At 44.6% G+C, this 22,946-nt stretch overlaps 3 protein-coding genes across 3 annotated transcripts; 2 read left to right on the top strand and 1 right to left on the bottom strand.

Moving 5' to 3' along the window:
• Positions 1 to 48: 48 nt before the first annotated feature.
• LOC137737373 (uncharacterized) lies at positions 49 to 4,978 on the bottom strand. Its single transcript, XM_068476827.1, has 4 exons — positions 4,792 to 4,978; positions 3,664 to 4,653; positions 2,947 to 3,213; positions 49 to 62 (listed from the first exon to the last, which is right to left on the bottom strand). Exons 1-4 carry the CDS (start codon positions 4,976 to 4,978, stop codon positions 49 to 51), a joined length of 1,458 nt encoding a protein of 485 aa, XP_068332928.1.
• Positions 4,979 to 10,645: 5,667 nt separating this feature from the next.
• LOC137737372 (uncharacterized) lies at positions 10,646 to 11,197 on the top strand. Its single transcript, XM_068476825.1, has 2 exons — positions 10,646 to 10,920; positions 10,972 to 11,197. The coding sequence occupies exons 1-2, from the start codon at positions 10,646 to 10,648 to the stop codon at positions 11,195 to 11,197; spliced, it is 501 nt and encodes a 166-aa protein (XP_068332926.1).
• A 1,644-nt stretch (positions 11,198 to 12,841) lies between these two features.
• LOC137737371 (uncharacterized) lies at positions 12,842 to 13,949 on the top strand. The gene is made up of 2 exons (XM_068476824.1): positions 12,842 to 13,367; positions 13,426 to 13,949. The coding sequence occupies exons 1-2, from the start codon at positions 12,842 to 12,844 to the stop codon at positions 13,947 to 13,949; spliced, it is 1,050 nt and encodes a 349-aa protein (XP_068332925.1).
• The last annotated feature ends 8,997 nt before the right edge of the window (positions 13,950 to 22,946 follow it).

The raw sequence follows: 22,946 nt of genomic DNA, 5'->3' as shown, positions 1-22,946 counted from the left end.
ACCCTAATCACCCCAGGATATGTTCACAAATCGGATGAGAACTCCGAGTCATGAACTAGTACCTAAAACAAGAAACAAAACAAGATTAAGAATCTGGAATAAAATAAAAACAAACGAAAATAAAACAATCCAAGGAATTAGCAAATTTACTAATCCCCGGCAACGGCGCCAAAATTTGATGCGAGAATTATACGCACACAAATTAAACCCTCTTTTTGTCAATTGTAGTATAAGTATAAGTAGGGATCGTTCTGGACCGGGGATTAGGAGGGATTGTTAATCACTTGGATTTGACTCAAAAACGTAAAAACACAATATAAAACACTATACTAGACTCAAAGAATGCAAAACTAAACTTTAAAACACTAAGACAAACCAAAAGACTCAAAACAACACAAACACACTCAAATCTGCCTAAAAACCACTTTCTGGGCAGATTTGAGCACAAACACAAATTTGGAGAAATTAAGTTGTAACTTGACTCAAAAACGTAAAATAAAGTTTAGAACACTAAACTAAACTCAAGGAATGCGAAGCTAAACGCTTAAAACACTAAAACAAACCAAAAGACTCAAACATCACCCAAAACACTCAAAACTGCCTTAAAATCACTTTCTGGGCAGTTTTGAGCACTTTGGTGAATTTTGGACGAATTTGGGAAATAAATTGATTCAAACACTTAAAAACACAAACTAAGATACTTTCTAACTAAATTGGACAATAAAGTAAAGGGGGATTTGGTTTTTGAACGAAATTAACTAAATGCACAGATTGTAAGTAAAAACAGATAGTAAAGATGAAATTGATGGAATTGAATGGATGGGAACCTAGCTAAGGGGTTCATCTCCACACATGTTACACTTGCATAATAAAACGATTTCCAATTGCATTTCAATAAACCATGATGCTCAACACCCCAAGTTAACCGTGATGCACTAATTAACCTTCAAATCTTCCTAACGTTATTGAATTGGATGGGTTAGCGCATGCGACAATTCAAAACATTCCCCACAAGTCCCCTACATGAATGCATAATAGAGATACAAGCAAGAATCATTACGCTCTATGAAAATTATAAGTGTTGACGAGGCATTCGTTACTATGGAATACGCATGAAACTTATGCCAAGAATTCGTTTAACGCGATTGTTTATAAGCAACCTCCACTACTTGTGAATATAAGTTCGTAACTATTAGGTGAAACTCACTTATATTCTAGCGTCATATTCATGCATGAAAATTAAGCGTGCACTCTCAATAAACATACATAAATAAGTTATCAATCAAACGGTTAAACAAATTGAATCCACAACTTATGAAACGCAATTAGAAGTAATCAAATCAAAATGCAAGCATAAACATATATTTCGAATCACCCCCTAACAAAGGGGGTTTTAGTTCCTCATAACTTTGAAATCAAAGAAACACCTAAACATTCCAACAACTCAAACTTGAATTGTATGAACGTTTAGGCACTCTTCTCTTCCATTCCTCATACGTACAAAACAAAGAGAATTGAATTTAAACATTGAAATCAAAGAAACACCTAAACATTCCAACAACTCAAACTTGAATTGTATGAACGTTTAGGCACTCTTCTCTTCCTCGTTGTTGTAGCACAAGGTCTAAGGTGAGGTTTGGTGGTGTGAATGGTTTGGGGAGTGGTGGAAATGGAAGAGGAGTGGTGTTTGGATTATAAGGGAGAAACTCACGGCAATGGGGGAAGTGTTTGTGGTATGTACAATGGATTAGGAATCCTTCAATTTCGTCCATCCTCTTGGCTCCAAGCATATGATATCCATTCCAATCTCTAATTTGCTCCAAAAGGCTCCAAAAGGCATCCTTTTGCATACTTTGCCCTTAGAACCTACAAACACACGAAAATAGCTTAAAGTACTAAAATAACTAAAGAAACATAACGTAAATGCACGAGAACAAGCCATTTAAGTCGCATGAATACGCTCCTATCACGAAGCATAAGCAATCACCCTACCATGCTGCATCAATACACATCGCAGACCATTCAAGGAAGCATCACTGTAAACCTCGAAATCACCGCTATCATCCGGGAGTGCCAAAACAGGTGCATGAGTGAGACAATGCTTCAACTGCTGGAAACTCTGCTCACACTTATCATCCCACTCAAATTTAACATCCTTCCTCGTTAATCTCATCAGTGGCAAGGCGATCACCGAAAAATCCTTAACGAATCTCCGATAATACCCCGCCAAACCAAGGAAACTTCTCACCTCGGTGACGGTTCGCGGTTGCTCCCAACTCTCCACAGCTGCAACCTTCTGAGGGTCCACCAAAATACCCTGAGCAGAAATGATGTGCCCCAAAAACGCAACTTGATCTAACCAGAACTGGCACTTGCTAAACTTAGCATACAATTGGTGTTCCCTCAACCTCTTCAACACCAAAGTAAGATGTCAAACATGCTCCGCCTTCGACTTAGAATACACCAGAATATCGTCGATGAAGACAATAACAAATCTATCCAAGTAAGGCTGGAACACCCGATTCATTAAATCCATGAAGGCGGCTGGTGCATTCGTCAACCCAAATGGCATAACCAGAAACTCGTAATGACCATAACGAGTCCTGAACGCCGTCTTAGGGACATCATCCCTACTGATCTTCAGCTGATAGTAACCAGACCTCAAGTCTATCTTAGAGAACACACAAGCACCTCTCAGCTGGTCAAACAAATCATCGATACGAGGCAATGGATAACGGTTTTTAATCGTCACCCGATTCAATTGCCTGTAGTCGATACACAGCCTCAAAGTTCCATCATTCTTCCTCACAAACAAAACTGGAGCGCCCCAAGGCGAAGTACTAGGCTAAATGAATCCCTTATCCACTAACTCCTGCAACTGAACCTTCAATTCCCTTAACTCTGCGGGAGCCATACGATAAGGAGTTAAAGAAATAGGATTAGTACCTGGAAGCAACTCAATGGTAAACTCCATGTCTCGATCTGGGGGTAGACCAGGTAAATCCTCAGGGAAAACATCAGGAAAGTGTCTGACCACTCTCACATCCTCAACTCTACCAGGAGCGGCCTCATCTAACACCACATGTGCTAGGTACCCCTGGCAACCTTTAGACAATAACTTTTTCGCTCGCAACGCAGAAATAACGCCGTGTCTCACCCCACTCTGCTCACCCACGAAAGTAACCACAGGTAGTCCAGGACGGTGAAATGTAACTACTTTCCCGTAACAGTCAATGTTGGCACGATAGAAGTGCAACCAATCCGTGCCCAAAATCACATCAAAGTCGACAATATCTAACGGGATAAGATCAGCTGATAAAACAACACCCTCGACCATCACTGGACATCCTGGGTACACACAATCTACAACACATCTCTCTCCTCTAGGCATAGCGAACTCTAAATCGTACCCTAGAGGTGTGGGGCGAGGTTGCGTCACTTGAGCAAATGTATGAGAAATCACGGAATGTGTAGCTCCACAATCAATTAAGACTCTAGCAAAACAACCAAGAATGTTTAACGTACCCATAATCAAGTCTGGGTTGTTCTGAGCGTCCTGCAGGGAAATATTATGAAGATGCCCCTGTCCCTGCTGACGTCCGCCGCGGCCTCTGCTCGCCTGAACACCGCGTCCCTGAGCACCACGCCCCTGACTGGGCTGACCCGACTGTCTCGAAGACCCTGCACTGCTAGTGGCAATCTCACCCTGCTGATACTGTCCTCCCTGGTACCACTGAGAGCCACCAACTGGAGCTGGAGGATACGGCATATAGCCGCCCGAATACTGAGGATAGCCACCCTGGGAATAGGGATCCTGGGGATACTGATACTGCCCCGGAGCATAAGGGACAACATCACCCTGATAGTGGTAAGCACCACCTCGACCCATCTGGTCGTAGCTAGTCGGACCCTGGATCTGCTGGAGCGGTGCAGGTGGTGGCATAAAGGTCTGCTGCGGTTTCTGCTGCTGCTGACCCTGGGGACAATTCGCGGTTCTATGTCCCACCTGTCCACACGTGAAGCAACCACTGCTACCACGCATACACTTGCCAAAATGCCGGTTGTTACACCTGCGACAAACTGGGGCTCTACCTCGACCACTATCGCCCTGCCTCTGGCCTCTAGCGCCACCAGAAAATCTACCTCCACGACCCTGCCCAGTGGCACTGAAGCCACCACTAGAAGAACTCGAACTAGCACCACCCCTCTTGAAGTTCTGAGTCTGGCGAGGCCCGAGCGATGCTTGACCCTTACCCTTGTCGTCTTTCTTCTGATTGCCGTCTTTTTCTTCATCACTGTCGCTCGACATGTTCTCAAAATCCTCTATCCTCAATAATATCTCATAGAAATCCTGGTAGGTCTCGCTGTGGACAGCAGTCACCATAGAACGCCACCTCTTCCTGATGCCCAAACGGAAACGACGGAGCATCTCTGCTGGATTACCAGCAACATCAGGATGGTAGCGGGACAGAAAAGTAAACTTGCGGTAGTACTCATTCGCCGTCATCTTCCGCTGTTTCAGTTCGGTGAATTCCTGCTTCTTCCGATCGATGTACTCAGGGGGCACGTACCTCCTCTTGAACAAATCTGTAAAAACATTCCAATTAGTCCTCTGAGCTGGAGTCAACCTACGAAGCTCCTGCTCCCACCAAGCTGCAGACTCCGTATCCAGAAACCATAAGGACGTCTCGACCCACCTCTCCATAGGAAGGTTCCCCTGATTATGTAACACACGGAAAGTCTTCTCAATGTGTTCTAGCCAACGCTCTGCGCCCTCGTGGCCCTCACTACCTTTGAACTTATCCAACTTCAGATTGTACATAGTCTCCAGAGAAGTCCTCTGGGGAGGGCGCAATACTGACTGAAGGGCTGTAGCAAAAACTTCCCCCAACTGAGCAACATCGGGGAAGCTAGACTCATAAGTACGACGTGGTTCCCGACGAGGCAGCATAATTCTGACAGAAGACACCAAGACCATTAGAATACTCACACAGACACAGAATTGCCAAACCTAAGCTCTGATACCAAACTGACACACCCCGACCGATATCAGGGCGTGCTGGCCATCACACGAAGGTGACGTAGCCATGTGCACGTGCGGAAGCTAATAGAACAGTAATATAAAAGTACGAATAATTAAAAACTAGCATACAAAGTACTAAAACAAGTGCTAGCGTAGTGAGATACAAATTCAGAGCGAGACTATAGCAGTCCAAAAGAAAAGTTGCGACAAAAGTACACCCGAAGGTGACCCTACGCTGGTGAGTATCTGTCAGAAAAGCCAGAAGAACCCTCTGGGAGACCACCGAAACTGCTACTCAACTAAAACCTGGAGGGGCGCAAAACAAAAGCGTGAGTGGGCAAAAACAAAGCTTTCGAAAACCATTTATAAAATACTTTCTAACCCCTCGCCGTAAAACCTGTATACTTCCCAGAAAATATATATACGCATAATACATGTGCTAAACATGCTCAAATATATGCCATGTGCTCAATAATATGTCATGTCGAAGTCTCATAATGATATGCAAGTGCTCAGGTATAATCATATCAATATCATATAATCTGGCAGTCGGAGTCACCTAACGTGACCTGTACGGCTGCATATAGAGCTCAAATCTCACAATCAATAACTGAAGCTGCCCACGAGTCGGAACCACCTACAGTGGTCTGTACGACAGGCCTAGGTGTAATACATATGTACGCTCTAGTGCTACGATCACGTGAAAACTGTGCGAATAATCGCGGGTCACCTACGAGTCGGAACCACCTAAAGTGGTCTGTACGACAGGACTGTGCACCTAACTTGGATCCAAGCTGAGCGTGTGGTGCGGGAGGTGAACATCACGTGAAGGACTGTGCCCTACTCTGGGCGGGAGCACTAACACCGGGGGTGCAGGTTATGAGCTCTCTAAGCATCTCTAACCACTACTGAAACATAAACGAGCATAACGCTTACCTGGCACTTACCTGTGCGTCCACAGCACCCAATATGCATATGTATATATATGCCACTACTAATGCATGTGATGATGCATAAACAATAATAATATGGTGCATGGCATAAACACTTAACCCTTTTTAATCAAATTCTGGGAATATAAATGTATATAGGTATATACGGAAAACAAAAGCCCACTCACTGGTATGTGGAAGGGTTGTAGCCCCCTTGCCTCGAGTGCGAACGCTCGTCCTCGGGGTACGTGTCACCTATAAAAACGTTAACTTTAAAGCACATAACCAACTTCTCGTAATAACTTCTCATACATTGCTCAAAATGGACAATTGAATATACCAACGTGCTCTACACAACCTCAGGATCACAACCATGTTTTTAGAAAAAATTTCCTCCGCCGCACGCGCCCCCACGCGCCGGCCAAGGCACGGCCACACGCGCCGGCCACGCGCAGGCACGTGCGGTGCACACGGACGGCGTCAACTGACGCCGTCAGGAATATTCCGTCAGTTTTGACAGATTCCGTTAACGGCGTCAGGAATATTCCGTCAGACTTGACGGAATATTCCGTCACCTTCTCCGGCGAACCTCCGGCGAGGCTCCGGCGCGGTCGCCGGCGCCGGAAAACTGGAAAATTTTCAAATCGTGTTTTCTCACTCATTTTTCAACCATTTTTCACGTTTCTTACACCAAATTAAAGCCCTAGATTAGTAGAACACATCCAAACAAGTTTTAAGGGCTAAAACTCACTAGAACATACCTGTGCAAAACTTTCCAAAACCGGCCAACTTCGAACAGGACGATCCCGACGTCCAAATTTGTCCAACGAAGCACTCCAAGGCTCCTTGGGACCTCACTAAGACAACTACAACCTTAAAAATCCCAAAAACATGCTAGATTAATCTTGCATGAACAGTACATAAATCGGACCACCTCGAATCAACGTGAAAACAAAGGATTTCTCACCTGAAAATGGTATAGTCGTGCTCCTCTTGACCTCACGAGCTCGATGGTATGCTTGGTTCCCTCGATTTGCAATGTTTGGTATGGTTATGTGTGTGTCCGTACGTTGAAGGAAGAAGAAGAAGAATAGAGGACTCGGGGGAGAGAGAGAGACAGGGAAAATGACAGAGGGAGAGGGAGAGTGAATCAGTGTGTGTGTGTGGCCCTACGCTTGCCAACACCACACAAAACAACCAAAAACATAACGAAAACAAACTAGGGGTAGAATTGTAATTTCACACGTACGTTTCGATATTTCCGGGACGGGATGTCACAAATAACATGGAACAAACTGAGACCTTGCTGACTAGGATAGCTTTTGGTATTTGAAATTGGTTATTGAATCTTTAATTATTGACTAACAAATCTATCTTAGTTGACTAGCAGGCTTGACTAGTTAGTCCAGCAAATTATAATTTTCATATACAGGATATTTTGCTTGGTATCAATTTCAAAAGCAGATGGTCATGTGCGTGCATCATTATTTGAGTAGTATGGCATCAATCTTTCAACTGATTGTTGCAAAGAATTCAATTTATTTTGTTAAAGTGTTGACTTGATCCTTCAAAGCACATACGCTTATTACAACTTTGGCTATTTAAGGGATATGCATCTTTGGTACTACAGCTAGCACCTACACCAAGAAGACGACCATTACTTGGCCCGCCGATCACCTCCTTGTATATGACCTAACCATTTATTTCATTGTGTTCTTCCATAGCAGTATTTTTTTGTTGTCCCTTTTTCCTACAATAAAATTGTAATATGTAAGCATAGGTAATACACACAATATCATGTAAAAAAAAAATTCAAAGTGTGACAACAGACATAAATTTTTTTAGCCTTTTTGTGGAGCCTAAAATAATCCCAAAAGTTTTAGAGGCGACACGTGGAGTTTTATTCAAGAAGGACAACATTACCCTCAATAAATGGGCAGGCTTCTTAGATGCACCCACATGCAGCTCACATCCCTGAAAGATTCAGCAGTTGAACACAACTGCCCATAACTGCCCTAGGCAAGGAATTAAAGATAAGGATTAATTATCCAAATCCTATCCTTAATACATTCCTAATTGAAGATTGACTCCAATCAAGTAAGTAATCCTAATTTAATTCAATTAAGGATTATTACCCTATTATCTCAAGATATTATCTCCTATTAAATATCTTGGGAATATTTAGAGAATATTTCTCCATTAAACCCTATATGGCCGGCCCTAACCCTATAAATACCTCACATTCCATCAAAGTGAAGAGGCTTTTGCAACTTTAAAAAGCCTTAAACACTTTACTCTCTTAGAGAAACTAACTTAGGCATCAGAGATCCATTGACCTAACCCCCCCCCCCCCCCACCTCATGGGCGCATGAGGCTTAGGTCTTTGATCAAAGGTGTTGATTGTTTTGCAAGTGTATTTTTGTCAAGACTGAAGACGGCGGAAATTTGCATCCACAAATTGGTGCTTTCATTGAGAGCTGATTCAAAATACTCGAAGAAGCCTCTCGCATTAGTTTCTTGAATTTTCTGTTACGTTGAATTTCTCACACGTCGTATCAATTAATTTTTCCTAGAAAAGTTTCTTGATCAATCCCTGGAGAAAGGATACAATGGTAGGAAATTCAGAAACTACGACGAACGGAACCCCATACGTGGAAGGATTTGGATCGGAGAGTGGAGACGATGACATAGCCCCACGATGAAGATCCTCAAGGCTCAACGTGACGGCACGAGGAGCCCTACCGCCACGGAGCATCACCTTTGCTGTGACCCAACAGCCGCAGCAAGGCCACCAGACCACGACACCACTCCCACCAAACCCTAAGCAACGTGCCCAAGCTCAAGCCACTTAGCTAGTAGGCCAAGATATGGCAATTCAACGGCCAAGATGGCCCACGACCATGTAGATCCAAGGCGAGTAGGCACCGGTCTAACGCACCCCGTGGCCCGCTCTGATGACCCGACCTGTGGCCCAACTCATTCTAAAGCCACCTCCAGCGGTCCAGATTCTGACCACAGGTCCTACGATCGACTCAGGGTTACTTACACCCCACTTTTCTGCAAGGTTGCCCACTCTGGGCTTAAGCTTTGTACCTGCAATTCACTATACTTCCACCACGCATGGAGACACCCATTATTCGGACTTTTCCAATCCAAATGGCGAGCACCACTGCCTCAGCAGGTCGCTAACTTGACAAACACCCTCACATAGCAGACCACCTTGGTCAACCAACTCCTTGAGCATATCAAGATGCAGCGTGCCCTAGATGAGGTGTCCCGAAGTAGGACAAGGGCAAAAGAATGTGACTTATTCCAACGACGTCCTGGCAAAGAGCCACTCATCCCACCACGAACCGAGCGTTCGGGTAGTGTACACTCTCTTTTGGGCCCTCGGGGAAACGTCTTTTACCTCCTAGATGTGTAAAGAAGCGTTCATTCCCAACTTGGCTCACGAGTCAGTGTGCATTCGAGGTTGGGTCCACACTTTGACAGGCACTTAAGACCTTCTAGAAGAAAAGTCCACACGAGGCTAGGCCCACAAGGAGATTCTCCTACAAGGCAATGGAGTAGGCTGCCGCATGATGCATAGAGAAGAACACGTGAGTAGTCCAACTCAAGTTCCACTAGCAGCCCCCGCCAGGCATGACGGTGAGCAGCACATCTAGAACCACGTGCACCGCGATCGCGGTACAGAAGAGCAGGACATGCCGAAGAGCAACATGGACTAGCAGGTCAGTATCGGGGGCAACTGGAGGCTCTACTGCCCCATCAGGAGTAAATCCAGGAGGAAGTACAAAGGCTCGTAGTAGAGCAGCTGCGCGGACTCCAGTGCATTGACAATACCAACGATGCCTTCCGTAGAGACATGGCCAACCTGAGCAGGTCATCCTTTACAGATGAGATTGAGTGGACGGAGCCACCGCAGAAGTTCAACCCGCCACATTTCACGATTGAGTGGACGGAGCCACCGCAGAAGTTCAACCCGCCACATTTCACCTGGTTTAGGGGAGATGAAGATCTAGATAGATACTTGATGCACTACCAAAGTGCCATGACCCTTTGCGCTAACAATGACATTTTCATGTGCAAGATCTTTGCCATGACACTGCAAGGCGAGGTGCAAGACTAGTTCTACAGCCTACCGCCACGTTCAATCTGAAACTTCGATGAACTTTCCTTGGTTTTCACTAAGGAATATTCGTCTTACCACTTGATCAAGAAGAGGTCTGACCACCTCAGAAGGAGTCACTCCGCATCTATGTCAAGAGATTCAAGGTGAAAAAGGCAAAGATCGTCGGATGCGATGATAACATCGCATGTTCATCTTTCTGAAAAGGATTCCTAGCAGATCACTCACTTTTCGGAGAATTGATTATGGGCAAGAACCTGACCCTGGCAAGCTCTTATGCTTTTGCAGAAAAACACTACCTCTGGACGAAGAAAAACGCTCCCAGAAACCGCTTAAGCAGCGCGCAAAGACGCGAAATCGACTCAAAAGAAGGAGAGCAACAAACTGCTCGATAACAAAAGCAAGCCAGGTGACAAACGCAGGGACCAGACCCCCGCTAAGGGGGGTGCAGCACCCAAGACATACACCAGGTTCTCAATCCCAGTCAGCTTGATCCTTCGCAACTTCAAGGATAAGCCATGGTTTAAGTTACCGCCACATTTAAAAAGCGACACCTTTAAGATGGACCAAACCAAATACTGCGCATTCCACAAAGGTCCTGGGTACACAACCAATGATTTCATCACATGGAGGAGGTACCTTGAGCAACTCATGAAAGAAGGCAAGTGCGACCAGTATGTCAACAGATCAGCTGCCCGGCTAAGGCAAGAAGCAGTACCGATGCCTAACCCTCAACCAAGACAATCTGTAACGGAATCTTTGCCAAATCCGAGCATCTGGAGGCCACCAGTAACTCCAAGAAGAGGAAGATCTAGCAGGCAAGATCGGTCAATCAGGTTCAAGCCATAGATGATGTACCTGGACTAATCGTCGACTTCACCGAGCAGGACCCTGGTGATTTCTGTACAACTGGCCCATGCCATCGTTGACAGAGTCATGGTGGACAACAGCAGCTCAGTCAACCTTCTACAATTGTCAGTCATCTGGAAGATGGGCTTGGAAAACATGATCCAACGCAAAACAGAGGTCTTGACTGGATTCAATGAACTCACCTTAATTGCCATTGGCACTATCACACTCGATGTAACCAACCCACCAATTGTTTCATCGTAGACCTTTATGCTTGTCAGGGACCCATCTCTTCATAATAGGATATTGGGCTGACCATGGCTAGTGAAGATTAGAGCTGTAACCTCGATCGAGTACGAGAAAATCTGATTTTGCATCCCAAAAGGACCAGTCAGAGAAATCAAAGGCGACTAGGCCATGTCCAGGCGATGCATTGTACAAGTTCTCAAGGAGTCGAATAAGAACTTTTTCGCCCCAGCAGTAGCAGCTGAGGTGCAGAAAGACGACTCCACCTCCGCCAAATAGCAATTACAGTAGGCAGGTCAAGAAGATGACGTTAAGGTTAACAATGCCTTGGAAGATGAATTAGGATGAAAACCCGAAGAAGACGCCGAGGACATCATTCTTAACCCTCACCATCTGGAAAAGACGACTAGAATCAGCTCACGTCTGAGCTCAGCCGAGAAGGAAGAGCTCATGGTTTTCCTTAGGGAAAATCACGATGTTTTCGCATGGTCACCTTCTGATATGGCCGACATTGATCCAACGATAGCTTGTCACAAGCTGCACGTCGATCCTGCTGCCAAACCTGTGATCCAAAAAAGGTGACATTTCACACCTGAACAAGCAGCGATTATTGAGGTGGAGATCAACAAGTTACTAGAGGCTGGATTTATTGAGGAAGTGGCACACTCAGTATGGCTGGCTAACATTGTGCTAGTAATGAAAAAAGAAAAGGGCAAATGGAGAGTATGCGTGGATTACACCGACCTCAACAAGGCATGCCCTAAAGACAACTATCTGGTTCCCCGAATCGACTTGCTCATTGACTCAATATTCGAGAACTAGTTGCTCAGCTTCTTGGACGCATACTCAGGCTACAACCAGATCGCCATGCATAAGCCTAATAAAGAAAATAATACATAAGTGATCGAGCGAGGCACATATTGCTATAAGGTCATGCCCTTTGGCCTTAAGAATGTAGAAGTAACCTACCAATGACTCGTAAACACAATGTTCAAGAAGCAGATCAGAGCCACCATGGAAGTCAAAGTCTACAACACCATGGTGAAGGGCAAGCAACGGTCAGACCACATTCGCAACGTGGCAAAAACTTTTGCTATTATCCGAGAATAAAACATGAATTTCAACCTAGCCAAATGCATATTTGGCGTCTCCTCAGGCCGATTCTTAGGCTACCTTGTAAACCAATGAGGAATCGAGGCTCATCCAAGGAAGATCAAAGCGATCCTAGATATGAAATTGCCCACAACTCTGAAAGAGATCCAAGGTCTGACCAAATGAGCGGCCGCACTCAATCACTTCATTTCGCAACCTACTGACCGATGCAAACCTTTCTTCAAGGCAATAAAAAAGGCGCAGAAGGATAAGTGGGACAATGAGTGCAAGAAAGCATTTCAGGATTTGAAGCAATACTTGACATCACCTCTACTACTATCCAAATTGGAAGCAACGGAGAACCTATACATCTATCTGGCGGTATCAGAAGTAGTAGTGTGCTCTGCCCTCATACAAGAAAAGTTAGGGGCCTAATTGCCTGTATTCTACACATTCAAAGCTCTCATCGATGCAAAAACCAGATACCCAAAAATTGAAAAACTAATTTTGGCACTAGTTATTGCAGCTCGAAAGCTCAGACCCTACTTTCAAGGGCATCCAATCATCATCATGACCCAGTACCCACTGCGATCAGTCTTGCACAGCCTAGACACTTCTCAACGAGTCATGAAGTGGGCGTTGGAACTTGGTCAATATAGCTTAGCATACCAACCCCGCACAGCGATAAAACCTCAGTTATTGGCAGACTTCATAGCAGAATTCACCCCAAGCTTGAAAGCTGCAGCAACACAGCCCGAAAGCACCCCAGAGGTAACCGAGCACGCCATAACCATACATGCCCCACCGGATAGAGATTTTTGGCATTTGCCAGTCGATGGATCATCCAACCATCAAGGATCAGGAGCAGGTCTAGTTCTCACTACCTCAGACAACTCGATGCTCGAGGAGGTGATCACTCTGAGCTTTAAATCATCAAACAATGAAGCGGAGTATGAAGCCTTACTAGTAGGTCTTCGATTCGCAAATCGAAACCTAGTGGTGAAGTGTAATATATTCCGATTCCCAACTGATCACCAACCAAACCTCAAGGGGGTACACAGTAAAGCATCCAAGGATGGCCCAATACCTCGAAAAGGTATGAGAGCAACTAGCGACGTTCCAGACATACACACTCACTTAGGTTTCACGAGCAGAAAATGCCCACGTAGATGCACTGGCAAGCCTAGGCTCTACGCTAGACCATCAGCTCAGGCGCTTCATCCCAGTCGAGTACTTGGAAAAGCCAAACATAGATGAGGAACTAGCAGTCAAGGTGGCAAAGATTAGCACAGCCCCGAGTTGGCAAGATCCCATCATCGACTATATAGTCAATGGAACGCTCCCTGCAAATAAATTGCAGTCTAGGAAGCTCCAAATGAAGGCAACACGCTACTACATGTGGAATGGCATGCTCATTCGAAGATCTTTTCCAGGACCACATCTTTGCTGCTTATTGCCTCTCAACGACCTAAAGATTCTTAGCTCAATCCACGAAGGCATATGTGGAAACCACTCTGGAGGCTGTTCCTTTGTGCAAAAAGCTCTCAACACTAGCCATTATTGGCCAACCATGCATCAAGACGCTAGGGAGTATGCACAAAGGTGCGATAGCTGCCAGTGTTTCAAGCTCATGCCTTCACTACCTGCCAACGAACTCTACCCGCAGACAAGCTCATGACCATTCATGCAGTGGGCGATCGACTTGGTAAGACCAATGCTACCTGCTATTGGGGGTAGAGGCATGATGATCGTAGCAATCTACTACTTCACAAAATGGGTCGAAGTCGAACCCATGACCATAACTACCTAGACGGACATAGAGCGCTTCATATGGAATAACATCATTTACCGCTTCGACATCCCACACTCCATCATCACCGACAATAGTCCACAGTTCATAGGCAAAGACTTAGCGAAGTTCTTCAAAAAGTATGGCATCAAGTAGCACATGTTAAGGCCCCAATATCCACAGGGTAATGGGCAGGCTGAGGCATCTAACAAAATCATCCTCGATTGCTTTAAGAATACCCTCTCAAACAAGAAGGGCAATTGGCTAGACGAGCTCCCCAGTGCTCTATTGGTATATTGCACCACCAAAAGGCAAGCAACCGACGAAACTCCATTCTCCCTGGCATATGGTTCTGAGGCAATCATTCCTCTTAACGTCGTAGTGCTAAGCATCAACATTGTACTACCAAACCACGAGTAGAACAAAAAGGAGATGGCCACCAACTTAGACTTGGTAGAGAAGGAGCGTGAGAAGGTTATCACCCGCATTGCAGCCTATTTGCAACATCTCCTCTCCAGCTACAATAAAAGGCAAAAATTAGGCAGTTCCAGCTAGGAGACTTAGTCCTCAGAAAAGCCTTCACCACTGCCCGACGGGAAGGCTCCAAAAAGATGGCTCCCATCTGGGAAGGTCCGTACAAAATCAGCCGAGTGATATACCCTCACCATTATGAATGATAAAGAAATCAACAAGCAGTGGAATGCCTACAACCTGAGAAGGTACTACGTGTGACCTCTTGCCATTCCTTGGACCCTGTTCAAGACGAAAAAGTTCGAAGACTCAAGCAGTTCGATGGACAGAGACCTCGCATACTGAGGATTATCAGTTGTCATGACATTATTGCCTATAAGCAAAGTTAATAAGAGCCTCTATTTTTCAATGAAGATCGAATGACCTATTCGCAAGCCTGGGCCAAATGCATAAACAAAGTGACCATCTCCTGCGATAAGCAGAAAACACCCGCTGCCCTACAGACATGGTGTAGGAAACCCTCTGCACGGTGGACATGGTGCAAGACACCTGCTGCCCAACAAATATGGTGTAAAACGCTCGTTGCCCTGCGGACATGGCGTGAGAACGCCTACTGCCCTGCAGACATGGCGTAAGATGCCCTCTACCCTGCAAATATGGCATGACTACCTCTGTGATAAGTAGAAGACGTCTTCTGCACGTTCAGACATGGCATATCCGGAATATCCAGACAGGGATGGGTAGCACGGCTGCTCAATTTCCCTTGATGTCAACGACTACCTGAGCTGGACGACTCCCAAAATTGGCCAAAATAGTGCTTCCACAAGAATAGACTTATCCAACTGAAGGATTCAATTCCGTAGGACCCGGCTTTCTAACCGGAAGAGACAATTAAGGTAATGTCACGGGACCAAGATGGTCTGTCTTCGACGTGCAAATCTTCATGAAGTGGCTTAATTTTAAAGTGTTGCAATATTAGTTAAGCGACTTGCGGAATCAAAGCTGCGACTCGAAAATATATGGTCTCTGAGGAGTGACTTCGCCTACATCTCATGCAAAAAAAAAGCCTCCGAGAGCTAGGGATGATGCCTGAAGTGGTCAAATGGGACATCTGATTCTATAAGTAAGACGCCCGGTCGACGACCCTACGGCTATAAGCCTAAGGTAGCCTGTAAGCCGAGACCTTACTTGCAAGCAGAACTTCTGGCCAACAGTCTATGATTTAAGTTTCATTGGGACAAAGTCGAGTGTCACGACTATAGTAGCTACGCGGACCTCTTCTATTTCCAAAGAGAAGCACGAGTCCAACTGATGGCTCTATAAGTTAAAAATCTTGCAACATGCCCCGGAAGGGCCAAGGCTCAAGAAGCCACAAAGTCGAGTGTCACGACTATAATAGCTACATGGACTTTTTCTGCTTCCAAAGAGAAGCATGAGTCTGGCCGACGACTCTATAAGTTAAAAATCTCGCAACATGCCCTAGGAGGGCCAAGGCTCAAGAAGCCACAAAGTTGAGTGTCACGACTATAGTAGCTACATGGACTTTTTCTGCTTCCAAAGAGAAGCATGAGTCTGGCGACAGCTCTATAAGTAGAAAATCTTAAAACATGCCCCGGGAGGGCCAAGGCTCAAGAAGCCACAAAATCAAGTGTCACGACTATAGCAGTTACATGGACCTCCTCTGCTTTCTACAACAGGCATAAGTCTGGCCGATAGCTCTATAAGTCAAAAATCTCACAACATGCCTTGGGAGGGCCAAAGCTCATGAAGCCACAAAGTCAAGTGTCACAACTATAGCAACTACGCGGACCTCCTCTGCTTCCTACAAGATGCATGAGTCTAGCCGATGGCTCTATAAGTTAAAAATCTCACAACATGCCCTGGGAGGGCCAAAGCTTATGAAGCCACAAAGTCGAGTGTCAGGACTATAGCAGCTATACAGACCTACTTTGCTTCCAAATAGAAGCACGAGTCTAGCCGATGGCTCAAAAAGTTAAAAATCTCGCATCGCCACCTGGGAGGGCCAAGGGTCAAGAAGCCACAAAGTTAAGTGTCACGACCGTAGTAGTTACACGGACCTCTTCTGCTTCAAAAAAAAAAAAGCACGAGTTCGACCGACGACTCTGTAAGTAAAAAATCTCGCAACATGCCCCAGGAGGGCCAAGGCTCAAGAAGCCACAAAGTCGAATGTCACAACTATAGTAGCTACGCAAACCTCATCTGCTTCCTATGAGAAGCATGAGTCTGGCCGATGACTCTATAAGTCAAAAATCTCACAACATGCCCTGGGAGGCCAAAGCTCATGAAGCCACAAAGTCGAGTGTCACGACTATAGCAGCTACGTAGACCTCCTCTACTTTCTACGAAAGGAACAAGTTTGGCCAACGACTCTATAACTCAAAAATCTTGCAACATACTTCTGGAGGGCTAGAAGCTCAAAAAGCCACTAAAGTCGAGTGTCAGGACTATAGCAACTACGCATACCTACTCTATTTCCAAATAGAAGCACGAGTTTGGCCGACAGCTCTATAAGTTAAAAATCTTGCATCGCGCCCCGAGAGGGCCAAGGCTCAAGAAGCCACAAAGTTGAGTGTCACGACTATAGTAGTTACGCGGACCTCCTCTGCTTCCAAAAAGAAGCACGAGTTCGGCCGACGACTCTGTAAGTCAAAAATCTCGCAACATGCCCCATGAGGGCCAAGGCTCAAGAAGCCACAAAGTCGAATGTCATGACTATAGCAGTTACGCATACCTCTTCTGCTTCCTACGAGATGCATGAGTCTGGCCGATGGCTTTATAAGTAAAAAATCTCACAACATACCCTAGGAGGGCCAAGGTTCACGAAGCCACAAAGTCGAGTGTCACAACTATAGTAGCTACGCGGACCTTCTTCGCTTCTTACGAGAGGCACAAGTCCAGCCAACGACTCTATAACTAAAAAATCTCTCAACATGCCCCGAGAGGGCTAGAAGCTTAAGAAGCCACTAAAGTCGAGTGGCATAACTATAACAACTACGCAGACCTCGTCTGTTTCCTACAAGAAGCACGAGTCTGACCGACGGCTCTCTAACTCAAAAATCTTGCAACATGCCCCAGGAGGGCTAAAGCTCATGAAGCTACCTAAAGCCGAGATTCATAGCTATAGTAGTTACTCGAACTGGCATACCTCTTATGGAGACACCGAGTTTGACCGTCGGCTCTATAAGTTGGAAATCCCGTATTTCTTCCTTTTGCAAGTAAAGCTTTAGAAGCCCCAATGCTAAAACTAAAGCCTAAAGTGACCGTGTGAGTCAATTGCTCCATCGGAGTAGCCCAGTCGACTACCCGTCCTACGACAAAGTTTTGCAAGACACCTCAAGCAGGCAAGGCTCCTGAAACTCTGAAGTCAAAATTAAAACCTAAGTGACGACGTGGGATGAACTACTTCATTGAAGTAAGTTCACCCAACCGCCTATCCTACAGTAAATTTTTGCAAAATACATGGTGAAATAGGAGGATGAAGCAAAAACAAGGAAAGCTGTTTATTAAATTTTTAACGAATTGATATACCAGCTCGAAGGCCAACAAAGTCCAAGCAAAACATAACAAAAAGGAAAATAAGAAAACTCCTAAGTCTAAGCAAAAAGACTACTCCTTGGTAGCCTGTGCAACCATTGGTTCCTCAACTGCCACGCCTTTGGCAGCTGTGCCATTCCTAGCAGCTAAAGCTTCCATCAGCTCATCCTCAGCCACCCCTGCCTGGACTGCCTGACCTTCAGCTGCTCCACTAAAGGTAGCCTCAAATGAGAAATCAAGTAGATCAACTGGAGAAATAAAGAAAATCTTAAAGTCCTTATAGGAAAACTCATAATCCGACGACCTGCCTTGAAGATGATCTACATAGCCAAGCTTGTAGAAATCGGCCTGACAAGAAGCAAGCGCCACTTCGTGATCAACTTTCTCATTCTTCAATTATGCATTCTCCTCAATAAGCCCAGTATGAACACCTTGCAGCGTATCCAGCTCCTTTTGCAGGTTCACACTAGCAGACAACGCACCTTGCAGATCCATTTCCTTGGACTTAAGCTTACTAACAATCTCCTTGAGATAAGACAATTCAGCATTCAGGAAGATAAGCTCCTCGTCCTTGGCAAAACAAGTAGATCATAGCTCCGAATTGACATGCTCAAGGTCCTTGACCATCGAAGAAACATGACTGATTTCCTTCTCTGCAGCTTCCAACATCGCCTGAGTTGCACTATGCCTAGCATTCAAATGAGTGGCCTCCTCACGAGCCATCTCCAACTGCAAAGAAATGGGGGCAGAGACATCAGATCCGTTCAAAATGGCGAGTACAGATTCGATCTTCTTGATCCTTTCAGCAGCCGAGCAAAGCTAAGCCACCAATGCCATTTCGACCTCCTTAGCACACTTGACAACATCCTAATCAACGCGCATAGTCTCAACTGCCAAGATCAAAGTCTTATGCATTGTAGCAATTAGGGAGGACCTCTTCGAGTAAGTAGGACGTTTCGCAAAAGAGTCTGAACTGACGACAACTTTCCCAACACTATCAATAAACTTGGCGCATGCATCAACGTCCTCAAGCAGGTCAGCTTTCAGCAGTGCATAAACTTCGGGAAACTCTCCAGCCTCAGACTTAGTAGATCTCTCCCAACTGCCCGTGCGAGCAGATTTCTCCTTCTTAGTAGACGAGTCAGTCACGGCAAAAGGAGGAGCAGGCCCAAACACTACCTTAGCAGCAGAATCCACTTTCCCGCTCTTCATAATGGTGAGCCTCTCAGAAGCAGAGCCAGACTTAGCTCCCGACTGATGCTTCGATACAAACCTGGACACCAGAGGCACCACCGAACTCTTCTACTGGGCAAGTCTCTCATCAATGGATACGATCACCTTCGAAGCAGCAGGTTTCACAGGCTCGGGCTCAATGGTCATCTTCACCCCCTTGGGGGAAGTTAGATCAATAACAAGCTTCTCGACAGTAGACGAGCTTCCACGAGCAGCAAAAGAAGTCCTTGGCCTCTTCTCAACCGAAAACTTACAAGCAGGTGAGGAAGACCTCTTCTTGCCACCACCATTGGCAGCAAGCTCTACAGCAGCGATCGGGCAGGCCACCATTGTCTCGGCAAAGAGGACTGAGTAGCCAACGCAACTCATGATACTCAACTGGAATGCTTAAGGCAACGTGCACTTTCTTCATATCCGTCAAAGTCCTTGGAGTTGAGTCAAACTCCGAATCTACATAAAGTAAGAAATACGATCCAAAAATTAAAGTGAATGAGCAACTTAACAAAATTTCAAGTAGGACAGGAATGAAGCAGTTCACTTACCACAGATAAAGGTAGTTGGGACACGCAACTCAAGAGAAGAGTCAGACTCCTACTCTCCACTCACCTCTAAGGTATCTCTTGCCCACTGATGGTCACCTTTGCTAGATGCATCGAACAGCCTATGGCAAGATCTCAGCTGCCCCACACCCTCCTTATGGCTGATCTCAAAGAAGTCCTAAAACTCATTTATGGTCAAACCAATCTCAAAGAACTTGTTTAAGTTCGAGAATCCCACCATCGTACTAACTGCATTTGGGGAGCACTGAGCAGGTGCACATTTCATGGAGCAAATCACCTCCTGGAAAAGACGTGACATCCAAAAAGTAAATCCCAACACAAAGTAATATGGATGGAATTTGATAGCTCTCTTCCTGGCAGAGGTACCCTCTCCATATAGTTCATGGCTGCTATCATCCTTCACCTACTTGACGCAAACCCTTGACAGAATCGCATGCTTGTATGCCTCAAGAAAATCCCGAAACAGCTTGCCAGAATTAATCTTGACATGCGCAGCCTTGAAGTAACCCACCTTGCCGGGTGAACCACCTTGACGATACAAAGGTGGAGGATATTCGTCACTATTGTGATCGGAGGAAGACATCTCAGAGTCTCTGCAAAAAGTACGAAGAAAAAATATATATTTAGAAGGCAGTTTGAAAAAAAAAAAAGAAAAAAAAAAAGATGAATGCGTGTATGTGTGTGTGTGTGTGTGTATATATATGCCTAAGAAAATTAGCACGGATGCGCCCCAACAGGAAGGGAGGCCCACACCATCTTCCTCTCCTCTCCCCTATGCGCAAGGTGCCCCAGGAAGAAAACCTAGGCTTCACGGCCCAGGTCCCGCACATAGAAAGGTTGGCCTAAGCCAATCTCTCTCCTTCTCTTCCCACTGCCCAGGCACCAGCACAGGAGCCTTGGAGACCCAACCCAAGTTGGTCTCCCCATCCCAGCCAACACCCTTGTCGCACCACCTACAGCCCGTGGCCTCCCTGCCACGCCATTCATGCATCCTTGGCACCCACCAAGCCAATTTTTCAAGCCCCAAGGCTCCCAAAAATTCAAGAAGCAAAAATTCAAAATTTTCTTACCTTGGTGCGGCACGAAAAAGAAAAAGAACAACGAGAAACGACCCTTTGCAAGGGCAAGAAAAGAAGAATGCTAGGGGAGAGGGAAGAAAAAAAATATCCTCTGGCTTCTCCTTCTTATTCGAATAATGATTCTTCTCCAAATTTATTTAATCCCCTGCTTAAGGGAGAATTAAATAGGTGTTGGGGGCAATTATTTTCCTTTTCCTAGAAGAAGTTTATCTCCAAATCAAGGAAGAGTATCAAGTTCAAATTGGATAACAACTCTACAAACCCAAGTAGCTTGGGATTTCAACACCTACTGCCCTTTCCATGCGAGCAACACAGTAGGTGTGGGGGCATTTGTGGAGAACTCTTTTCACTTGCCCAAGTTTCTTCACTATCATTCTTACGCTTACTCACATGGAACTTTTTGAAACAATCAATTGGGCTAGGTTCAATTCCACTACAACAAGCTATTAAGATTAAAAAAATAAAATTTGTCAAATAAATTTTAAACACGCAAGAATGACGGTATGGAAACAAAACATAAACATAGTATTTTTACCTCATCTTTTCTGTACTTTGCCTTTTGAACTAAACCGGTGATGTCCACAATTGTGGACTGCTCCCTACCACACACGTTTTGCACACTTTGTTTCCGCATGAAAAAGAAAGCAAAGCTAAAGCCTAACCATCTCACATTAAGCATTACATTTAAAGAAAAAAAATACATTAACCATCATTAGATGATATTACTTAAATGAAACTTTTACCTTCCACTCAGGCTTCTCTCAACTTTCAAACATTTTACACCAAACATCTTTAGATACGTTTGATGGGCAGTTAATGTAACTCTCCCCAATAGTCTTGTACTTATGAAAAAACGAATTCCTCAATGTGCTCATCCAATCAGCATATCTTATTTTAATATATAGTTCGAAAGCAGCCTTCACCTCTTCTTCAAGAACACGTGTATGTGCATCTAGTTCCCTTAAAATGACCATACAATTCATCCATTTTCCTTTTTGGATAATCTTTATATGTAATCCAAGGCCCATTAATAACTTGATTAAAGAGCACCCCTATAGTTAGTATTTGTGGGTACAATCCTGTAAAAATAAAATTAGCTTAAAACAATAAACATATCTAAATAGTTAACTTTGACAATCATGGTTTCAATGACTTATACTGATTACCTGCTATCATGTATTACAATTGGGGTGCCATTCCCATCTTTACCCTTAGCCTTCTGTCTACCTTTCGTTTTGGTAGGACCTAATCAATAAAATAATAATGTGTGTGTATGTTTAATAAATAATCAATTAATAAAATGTCCATTTAAAACCGATATAAATAAGTACCTTCCACACTTGAAGTTGATTCTCACTAGATGTTTGTTGTGTCTCTTGTATTTCACTATCATGTGATGGTTAAGTAACATCATGTTGGTCTGAAGATGGTGTAGGTGAATAAGTAGTCTATTTTGACTCATTCCTCTTGTTGTCATGGCTGCAATTTTTGAAAACACAAAGCTAAATAAGACATAATTATTAGAGAATTAGTTTCTTTAACATATGACAAAGTTCATAAAACAATCAACAACCTTTAAATCATGAAACTAAGCAATAGTACGTATCTCATTGGGTATTTTAATGAAGCTATCACGTGTTTCTGAGGTTAGATTATTGGGCTGCTATTAGTGTTGTTGAAATGCTTATGGCAAAGATTTCAATTACATTATTGGGAAACACTTTTGGTGTGTCACAACTTAGATGTTATGCACATCGAGAAAAATGTATTTGAGAGTGTGATTGGCACAATGATGAACATTGATGGTAGGACAAATGATTCTTTAAATGCTCGTCTTGATCTTTGTGAAATGGGAATAAGGGAAAGATATCTTCCTAAAGTAGGAGAGGATGGTAAGCTCGACTTTGACCCAAATGGCTATACATTGTCAAATGATGATAATAGAGCTTTACGTAAATGGTTATTTGAATTACAAGTTCGATACTTTG

Source organism: Pyrus communis, chromosome 6 (genome assembly GCF_963583255.1).
Source record: "Pyrus communis chromosome 6, drPyrComm1.1, whole genome shotgun sequence".
NCBI lineage: Eukaryota > Viridiplantae > Streptophyta > Magnoliopsida > Rosales > Rosaceae > Pyrus > Pyrus communis.
The sequence above is the reverse complement of the archived record's forward strand: the minus strand, read 5'-3'. Positions and strand labels throughout refer to the sequence as shown.